At 39.1% G+C, this 10214-nt stretch overlaps 3 protein-coding genes across 11 annotated transcripts in view; all 3 read left to right on the forward strand.

Moving 5' to 3' along the window:
• tvp23b (trans-golgi network vesicle protein 23 homolog B (S. cerevisiae)) overlaps positions 1-3069 on the forward strand; it is a 5173-nt gene extending 2104 nt beyond the window's left edge. Inside the window, exons 6-7 of the mRNA XM_046068782.1 lie at positions 2241-2369; positions 2454-3069. Of these exons, the coding sequence (XP_045924738.1) occupies positions 2241-2369; positions 2454-2480 (156 nt within the window). The 3' untranslated portion in view covers positions 2481-3069. The remainder of the gene's footprint in view (positions 1-2240; positions 2370-2453) is intronic.
• The window catches only part of LOC123982851 (zinc finger protein 502-like), a 441737-nt gene that overhangs the window by 7058 nt on the left and 424465 nt on the right, over positions 1-10214 (forward strand). The window lies entirely within an intron of this gene.
• Positions 5283-10214, forward strand: part of exoc7 (exocyst complex component 7) — a 24951-nt gene continuing 20019 nt past the window's right edge. For 6 of the 8 annotated variants that reach the window (XM_046068764.1, XM_046068759.1, XM_046068763.1 and 3 more), the window contains exons 1-5: positions 5286-5503; positions 5660-5725; positions 6685-6869; positions 6957-7062; positions 7646-7868. In XM_046068764.1, the coding sequence (XP_045924720.1) occupies positions 5426-5503; positions 5660-5725; positions 6685-6869; positions 6957-7062; positions 7646-7868 (658 nt within the window). In that variant the 5' untranslated portion in view covers positions 5286-5425. Of the gene's footprint in view, positions 5504-5659; positions 5726-6684; positions 6870-6956; positions 7063-7645; positions 7869-10214 lie in introns of all 8 variants that reach the window. The other 2 variants (XR_006828078.1, XR_006828077.1) reach the window with 1 other exon arrangement.

Consider the following 10214-nt stretch of genomic DNA (forward strand, 5'->3'; position numbering starts at 1 on the left):
GTTGCTTCAGAGGCGTGCGACCTCTGACACATATAGCAATTGTAAGTGGCTTTGGATAAAAAGCGTCAGCTAAATGAATAAATGTAAAAACGCCAAATATTTGCTTGTTTCAGCTTCTCAATTTGTAAGAATCTGATCCTTTTTGTTCTCATATATGACGGTAAATACAAGTAAATACATTTGAGGTTACTGTACTATACTGTTTCGGACAAAACAAGCAATTTGAAAACATAACGTTTGAACCCTGGTCTCTCACGCCAAAAGCATGTGTCTTATCCATTGCGCCACCACAGTATGTATTATTCTACCATGTAGATAAAACATGCTCAACACTGCATTAAACGTGTTAAATATCTTTTACAGGCATCCAGTGGCCTCCTTCTTCCACCTCTTCTTCAGAGTGACTGCCATCATCGTGTACCTGTTATGTGAGATTTTGAGTACAAGTTTCATCGCCTGCATGGTTACAATAATCCTTCTGCTCTCATGTGACTTCTGGGCAGTAAAGGTTTGTCTTCTACTTCTTTTACAAGTTACATTTTCGCCTGTCAGCAACAGGATTTGTTGTTAGTATGCTGATGTTAATTTAGGGCCAAAATTATGTGTATTTACAGAACATCACTGGGAGATTGATGGTTGGTCTAAGGTGGTGGAACCAGGTGGATGATGATGGACGCAGCCACTGGGTGTTTGAGTCTAGGAAGGTGAGATGCTCCTTAGCTTGTTTCTTTGTGTGTTCAAGTAATTGTTCTGTCCCATACGTGGGTCTCACATGATAGTGACCCCTTGTATCGTATAAGGGTTGATAAATGTGCTTGTTTACTGTCCTAACTGTGAGAACATCCTGTTTTCTTCAGGGTACTGGGAAGCAACAAGTGTCAAATTCTGAGTCCCGAATCTTCTGGCTCGGACTGATCATTTGTCCGGTCCTCTGGGTCATCTTTGCTTTCAGCACCCTCTTTTCCTTCAAGATTAAATGGGTGGTAAGTCACTGACTTTAAAGGATAAATGTCAACAAAGCCTCTAAAAAAAAAAAAAAAAAAAAATCATTGTCATCATCATTGTGTTGTTCCAACTTTCCTACATTTTCTGTGGCACTCAGCACCAAGCCCAGTCCCTCCAGGATTTCGCAGGCCTTTTTTGAGATTCTTGCGGCCTAAAATGCCTGATTTTGCAACAGCTTTTCTAAAAATATTATGTTGATAGTTGCGATGTTGAGGGTCTTTTTTTGCGATTGAGTTGTGGGAATAAGTAAAAACTGCAAAAGTAGATGTCATTTTAAAAAAAATTTAGAATTATAGTTGAGTCATTAAATCTCTCCAGGACTTGGCGGGCCTAGTCCTAACCCTGCATATGTAAACCAGCTTACCTTGATGCTTTTTGTGCAGCTGACTGGGATGAAAACCGGCTGTGTCACAGTAATTTGTCTTGTCTGACGTCCTCCATGAGTTTCCGCAACTCTCCGTGTATGTTATGCGGTGGCAAAGTGTTTGTCAATAGACAATTTCCTTCTACGTTTGACCACAATCCTGCATGTTTTGCAAAACAATTTACCCCCGCTGTGTTAAAGAAGATCTGGATCCTGTTCTTCACCTTCTTTACTGTTATCTTTGCAGGCAAATGTGAGAGACGTTAGTATCACACACGTCTACTGCGTCTTGTAAACAAGGAACGTTTCGCGGGAAACGGAGATCACAGGTCAAATTTGTGGAAAAGTTCCGGTGATTGATCAAAATTGCAAGTCACGCAGAATTCATGGGGATTTGTTGAGTTTGTGTTAATAGTTGCAATCGCGACTATTAACATATATTGCGGTCATAAATGCATTGTTTGATCTTTAAAAAGTAATTTAATGAAACACAAATGAAACAGGAGGAAATAGTGCATTTGTTGGGGACTATTTCCAGCTGTGGATGAATCCACATGTGGTTCTCTAGTGAGGACGTATTTGGGACAGAGTCAGAATGACCTACATTGTCTTCATGCTGATGAGTGAACATGTCAAAATTGAGGATCACTGATGTGTTTTGATGAGTGCTGTGGCTCAGAGGAAGAAGAGATTTCAGGCTGTGGATACACACTATACTTACTAGTAGGATCAACTCATTGTTGGATTTAGTATTTTCATGGGATTTATTGCTAATGAGAGAAATATAGAACATCACCAGCCTTATCTGTTACTGTTGTCAAATCCTAAAACTCTCTAACTCTCAAACTCTTGACTGTCCCCCTCTTGTCAGCCTGTAGTGATCATGGGTGTGGTGTTGCAAGGGGCCAACCTCTACGGTTACGTGCGGTGTAAAGTGGGAGGCAAGACCAGCCTAAAAAATATGGCTACGAATTATTTTGGACGACAGTTCCTCAAACAGGTGACTTGATTTCTGAGTACAAATCACTGATTAGTCACTTTATTTGTTGTTTAATAAATTCTCACGTGTGTTTTTCCTCCCCAGGCGCTGTCTAAAGAAGAGGAATCGTAGTGTCCACTCTGCGATTTAAACGCGTTTGCATTATTCTTAATGCTATAATATATATATATATATATTCTTTTAGCAAGTGGATACATAGAAATCTTTTTGCAACTGAAAATAACATTTTTGGGGATTTTCTTTTTAATGTAATGTGTGACTCAGTCAACAGAGAGAGTTCACTTTGTTTTCCTCTGAGGTCTGGTAGCTGTTTTCAGTAACTGAAGCTCAGCAATAAACCCTCACAGACATGAACTAATACTTCAGCGTAAATGCATGAGTGGATAAAGGGTGCAAGGGCTTGACACGTAAAACCGACTAAAAAACTGTAGTTTCATGTGTTTGTAGTCTCACAGCTCCCTGAAGTGTATTATTTAGTTTATCTTACTTAGTTTGTTTTCATTGCCTCCTAACTTTAATCTTTATAAAACTAAATATAAAAGGTAGTTTGTGAGAGGAATTGTACAAACATTTGTTTGTATAATAGACAAGGTTGTAAAGTAAGAGTGTAAAGTATTCCAGGAGATTTGTAAATATGTATGTAAAGAAACTATGTGGAACATCTTCTTTTGTGCTAATACATTTGTACATTTTTCCGAAACAGCGTGGTCGTTTTTATTTATGCAGTTAGTTGTTACACTTTTCAACTTTTGAAAAAGGTACCGAGTTAAATCTGATTTGTTTTCTTTGTTGTTTGTTTGAGGACACATCAGGGATTTTTTACTGTGGAGACCCAACGTGTCTAAAAATAATAAATAAATAAAAATAGTAATTTAACAGTAGTAATAATAATAGTAATTTCACATGAATGAATACAAACAATTTAACAATATCAACATGAACTGCAGTTTAGTTGCAGGTCAGTTTTGTTTCGTTCTACCAGTTTTTATTTAGATTTTGTGTAATAACCACCGTGATTCGTAATTCTTTTTAAAATCATAAAATCCTTGTCAATCAAGACGCAGAAGTCAGAGTCAGTTTGATGCGGAGAAATGGAGACCTATATTACACTGAACAAAATTATAAACACAACACTTTTGTTTTTGACCCATTCATCATGAGCTGAACTCAAAGATCTAAGACTTTCAGTGTGGCTTTTTATTGTGGCCAGCCCAAGACCTTTTATTGTGGCCAGCCTAAGGCACATCTGTGCAGTACCCATGCTGTCTGATCAGTATCTTGATATGCCACACCTGTGAGGTGGATGGATTATCTCGGCAAAGGAGAAGTGCTCACGAACACAGATTTTGACAGATTTGTGAACAATATTTGAGAGAAATAGGCCTTTTGTGTACATAGAGAAAGTCTTAAATCTTTGAGTTCAGCTCATGATGAATGGGGGCAAAAACAAAAGTGCTGCGTTTATAATATTGTTCAGTGGAAGTAAGTTAATGTAAGACTGATGCCTTTTAACCTTTTGACAGCACAGAGCTGCAACACAACTATTTACATAATTGATTAATTGTTTTAGTCATTTATTCAAGCACAAACCACAAACATATGCTTGTTCCAGCTTCTCAATTGTGAGGATCTGGATACATTTGGGGTTTTGGAGCGTTGGTCGGACAAAACAAGCAATTTGAAAACATCACCTTTGGGCTGCGGTAATTTATAACTACTTTTTATACCAGCTGATTAATCAAGAAAATAATTGGCATAAACTGGTAGGGAATTAATTATTCTACCGTGTGGATAAAACATGCTTTATGCTGCATTAAATGTTTTGGAAATCTGTTACCAGGCATCCAGTGGCCTCCTACTTCCACCTCTTCAGATTTATAGATAATAAGATGGGGGAAGAAACATTTAATGCTGAGTTTAAAAATTATTATAGAATTATTTCACTGTTTACAGTTCATCAGTATTTACTCACTTGGTTATATACTTAATATTTTATTTTTTTAATATTGAACACTTTGGGTGTGAATGTTTTGGTCCTTCAGCGACCCCCTGCGGTTTGTTTGTGTCACTGCATGTAACCTACTAGCGGTTGGCCTGGTTATCGGTTACCGTGTTTGGCCGGTATGAATGATCTCGACTGTTAACGTCACAATAAGTATGCAAACAAGATTATAATGTTATTAAACACGAAAAACATGGCGTGACTGTTGTTCCAAACACTCCCAGGATCACCGGGCGGTCACGGAAAAGGAGCCTCGCCTTGTTGACGGTGTCAAGTTCACATGCGTACCGGAACCTGAGAGATGGTACTTTCAAAATAAAGCCTGTTCATTTTCATTCAAATATATGTAGTAAACGTTTTATTTAGAGGTAAATTTGCAATAAGTATGAGGTAACTGCATATGAGCTTAACTAGATTTATCTCGAAGTTCAGTTTGCATTTGACTTTTTAGTATCACAGATTAGTAGTTAAACATCTTGAAGGAAGAAACCAGCGAGTGGGTTATTAGTTGTAACCTCCTGGTCATTTAAAAAAATATATTTTATGATTATATTTTCATTAAATATTTAATGTACATATATAGACCAGGGGTTAAGTTGTCAACAACATTTAAAAAAAATTATAATAATACACATAATCAGCAGTTGAGGCAATTAAGACTTCAAACTTCAAAGGCTTTGGGGTTTGTTTCATTTCATTGATAAAACTTTTGTGGTTGCAAATTTAACTTTTGAGAATGTACAGTCTTGCTAATATAACAAAAATATGTATGATATAATTTTGTTTTTGTTCTAAAATGCAGCCACCATAAAAGCCAAACAGCGCATCTTCGGACAGCAATGAAAACTGGACAGAAATGTCACCGCAGATATATTCTAGTCGTTTTATTTTGAAAGTCCAACCGGAAATATGTGCCTTCTAACCGCTAACCCGCCTAGCTTGATCTCGTTGCTTGTAGCTAAACACAGTAGCTTCTGCTTGTTGCCGTTTTCCTTTTTTTTATCATCTAAATCGACCTGCTGATCTGTTTTAAATCACTGGTGACCGTCCTTTGATGGGAATTACCTCCAGGATGATTCCTACCGAGGATGCGTCCGCCAGGAAGCGGGAGATAGAGGAGAAACTGAAGCAGGTCAGACATGGCTCGGAGAGGAAGGAAGCGCCACAAACGAGCCTTGTATTAAAAATACTTAGCAAATTGTCTTAATTTGTTTATTTAAATGTTTAATTATTGACACATAAAATGTCCCTCATGAGAGAAGTGAGTCGTTTGTGTGTGATGTTGCAGGAGCAGGAGACGCTGTCATTCATCAGAGAAAACCTGGAGAAGAGTGATCAGCTGACCAAGGGCATGGTGAGATGAAAACACACACACACGCCTAATCTGACAATTTGAGACCATTCAAACCTGGACTAGATTGACAGTTTCATTTAAACTGGGGACAAAGCAATAATCAAATATGTTTGCTTGCAACAAGAAATGTTAACCAACAAAGGAAGTAAATGCTTTGAGAAAGGTTTTATCTGCACAATAAGAAAACATGCAGTGCAATTTAAATATAGAAGAAACAAATGTGAATTGTCCAAAAAAAGGTAACTGATTGACCTGCCACCTGAATTTTATGTGTCCTTTTATATAAATAAAGACATTTCCACCATAAATTTGTGCAGGAGATTAAGTGTTTAATGCTCAGTATTCTATCGCAACGTTGAATATTTCTCAACCCAATATTGTGCATCGTCACATCTCAAGTGTATTGTTGTCACATTCCTTATCTGAGCCCTGATGTCCCCACCACTTTTCAACACAAAGTGACACCTTTGGTCTCAGTACACATTTTTAAGTCAGATTTGGTGTTACTGACACTCCACTCTTATGGTTTAAAATCTAGAAAGACATCAGTTTGTTTCCATTAGCAGCTTTAGGTCTCCCTCCTTTCCCCTTTCTCATGGTGTCCCCCCAGGACTTGTTATCAGTTCTTGGACCATTGCTGTTCATTATTTAGTGTCTCCCTCTTACATAAATTTCATCAACATGGCCTCAACTTTCACTGCTATGCAGACGACACACAACTCTACATCCACACCAAGCGTTCAGACACTCTGCCACCATCTAACCTGATAGTGCTTAAATTATTGCCTCCCTTTCCTCATGCAATACCACATGTCATCTTTGTAATATGTGTTAGGAAAACAGAGATGAGATGTTCGGTTGTGTCTTTATTCTTCTCAGACTTCTTGTGGAGGAGTTACTGCAGCAGATTAATGCCCGTGTCCATTTTTGACCTGTGTTGTTCATTCTCGTCCTGAAAGGTCTCCATCCTGTCTTCGTTCGAGAGCCGCCTGATGCAGCTGGAGAACTCCATCATCCCAGTCCACAAACAGACAGAGAATCTGCAGCGTCTGCAGGAGAACGTGGACAAGACCCTGTCCTGCATGGATCACGTCATCAGCTACTACCACGTGGCCAAAGACACCGACAGGATCATCAGAGAGGGGTGAGACTTTGGCCTGATGGGTCGATGGATTGTGAACAGAGGTAGAAAACGTTAGACGTGTGATAATTTTGGATCTTTCTGTTTCAGGCCGACCGGCAGACTGGATGAGTATCTTGCTTGTATTGCGAAGATTCAGAAAGCTGTGGAATATTTTCAAGATAACAACCCTGACAGCCCCGAACTCAACACAGTGGTATAGTATTTACTCTTTATATTCATGTACTCTCTCTTAAAGGAATAGCTCGACATTTTGAGAAATGCAGAGTCAGAAGATTGAGACCACGCTCATGTCTGTACGAAGCTGTAGCCAGCATCCGGTAGCAAGTCTGAGCACAATGAACAATGAAAGGCCAGGAAATAGTCTGGCGTATAGGCCTCTGTAAAACTTGTTGTTTTCATACTTTGGTTTTTGTATAGATTAAGCAAACATGATATAATGTGTTACCTACTTTAGTTTACTTTTGTTACCTTTGGACAGAGCCAGGCTAGCTTTTTACCTTTGTGTCCAGTCTTTAAGATAAGCTAAGCTAAGCTAACTGGCTGCTGGTGGCTCCATCTTAATATTTAATAGACAGTGGTATCAATCTTCTCATCTAACTCTAGGCAATAAAGAGAGTAAGTATTATTCTCAATGTCAAACTGTTCCTGAGTCATTTCAAGAATAACCAGCTAGTTTTAAATATCAAAAGATGTCGGGGTAAATAATTTTATGTGTAAGAAAACAAAATGCAAAACTCCCCCCAAAAAACAGACAAAAGGTTGTTGTTTCTCTGCAGAAAGCTCGCTTTGAGAAGGGTAAAGAACTGCTGGAAGCTGAGTTCCGCAGCCTCCTGACCCGCTACAGTAAACCCGTTCCCCCCGTCCTCATCCTGGACGCCATCAGTGTCGACGACGAGCTGGAGGTCCAGGAGGACGTGGTGCTCGAACACCTGCCTGAGGCCGTGCTCCAAGACATCATCTGCATCGCCGGCTGGCTGGTGGAATACGGACGCAACCAGGGTACGGCTTTATTTGTTAGTCGTAGCCTGTGTGGCGCTTTTATTTCCCGCTGTGCTCCTCTTCTACCTTTCCTAGCTTTCTCCTTATCCTCTATTAGCTTTCCTGTATTGCACGTCTCACACAGAGATTCAGGCGGTCGAATTAGAGTGCATCTATTCTACAATTGCACTGTTGAGGTGTGATGTGTTGCATACACTATTAACTCCCAGCATTATCAATACAGCACCGATCCTAGAGGCTTCCACATGCAGCTATTTTAACGGGTCACTTCCTCAATGTAGCTCTTAACCTCATCAATCACAAATGGGCAGGAGTCCGATCAAGCCCTGGATGTCAGAGTCAGTGGCAAGAATGAAATGTACTGCTACAAAATTAGGATTTTACTTTTCTCAGTCTTTGCTTTTCTCATGACATACCGGATAGTTTTACCTCTTTAGGCCTCTAATCTAAGATCGAATCTGTGACACGATCATCTAGTGCTGGGCGAAACGTCCTGAAATGTTATCACGATTAAAAAGAAATACTGACCTGATAATTTACCCTGATAATTATCGATATACAATGATATGAATTTTTTTTTAAAGTTTAAAGGCTGATTTTTGCTCCTGAGTGAAAGTAGAAGAAAGCAGATGGTTAATTGTGGTTTTAAACTTTTCTTTATGGTCAGAACAAAAACTTGATGCCAAACACTGGATCACTTAACAAATCTGAGGTAGAACATTTAAAACAACTATGATAAAATAAATAATATTTAAATAAACAAAATAAATATCTTCCTAGAAAAATTAAACAAAAAAATATTCGTTATTCAAATTAATTAAATCAAACATTTATTAAACATTTATGGAACATTTTTTATATTGTTATTGAATTACATTATTTATTGCTCAGCCTTAGGATCATCACTGTTTGTTTGAGGCAGTTGTATCTCATAGACGTAATGCAGCTTGCAAAAAACCTTTAAAGGCTGCTTTGAGCTAATGTTGCTTATAGTTAGCATGGTAACATTAATGTTATATATTAGAGATAACATGCTGATGATACATGTGACATCAGTTAATATGGTAAAGTATGTAGTGTTTAGCAGCCTGTTAGCATCCTTACAGCAGACTCATGTCTGATCGTAAGGCTGAGATTGCCTCTAATGGTGCTTTCAGACCAAAAGCGAAGCGAGCGTTTGGGGCGGTGAGTTTTAAATCAAAGTCAAAGCAAAGATGCATAGAGCCGCGATTTCCTGTCGGGCAGCACGAAGGGGGCGGGTCAGGCAACGCGGAAGGCAACGCGAAGGAAGAAGAAGTCGCATGACGCTAAGTCGCGATGGCCTATCAGTCTTGAGATTGTCCGTATGTCTGTGGAGAGGGCCGGGCTGAGCGGGGGATTGAAAATCTGCTGGCTGGCTGGCTGAGAGCTGCTGAACTTGGGGGAGAGGAGCAGCGCTGCAACTGTTGGAGAAATAAAGACCCATAGTCGGTCGGATTCTGCTCTGACAACTACGCGTTTGCTCACGGGAGAAGCTCAGAGTTAACTGCTTTTATTAAATTAGCTTTTTACTTTAGTTTTTGGGATTTCTACGTTTTTATCGTCACTGGAGCTTCTCAGTAGCTAGTTTCCGTGCACATCCGGTTCCAGTGTTGTTAGTGTCGTACGACTTCATATTTATATAAAAAACGGACAAAACTGGACATTACTTGGAAAAAAGAAAGCGAGGAGGTTGAACTACCTGGTGAGTTCAGAAAACATGTCTATACAGATGCTGGTCATATAATTAGAATATCATCAAAAAGTTGATTTATTTCAGTTATTCCATTCAAAAAGTGAAACTTGTATAATGTATACATTCATTCCAGACTGATATATTTCAAGTGTTCATTCCTTTTTAAGTTTGATGATTATAACTGACAACTAATGAAAACCCCAAAATCAGTATCTCAGAAAATTAGAATATTGTGAAAAGGTTCAATATTGAAGACACCTGGTGCCACACTGTAATTAGCTAATTAACTCAAAACACCTGCAAAGGCCTTTAAATGGTCTCTCAGTCTAGTTCTGTAGGCTACACAATCATGGGGAAGACTGCTGACTTGACAGCTGTCCAAAACACGACCATTGACACCTTGCACAAGGAGGGCAAGACACAAAAGGTCATTGCTAAAGAGGCTGGCTGTTCACAGAGCTCTGTGTCCAAACACATTAATAGAGAGGCGAAGGGAAGGAAAAGATGTGGTAGAAAAAAGTGTACAAGCAATAGGGATAACCGCACCCTGGAGAGGATTGTGAAACAAAACCCATTCAAAAATGTGGGGGAGATTCACAAAGAGTGGACTGCAGCTGGAGTCAGTGCTTCAA

The sequence above is a fragment of the Micropterus dolomieu genome, linkage group LG14, assembly GCF_021292245.1.
Source record: "Micropterus dolomieu isolate WLL.071019.BEF.003 ecotype Adirondacks linkage group LG14, ASM2129224v1, whole genome shotgun sequence".
In the NCBI taxonomy this organism is placed as follows: Eukaryota; Metazoa; Chordata; class Actinopteri; order Centrarchiformes; family Centrarchidae; genus Micropterus; species Micropterus dolomieu.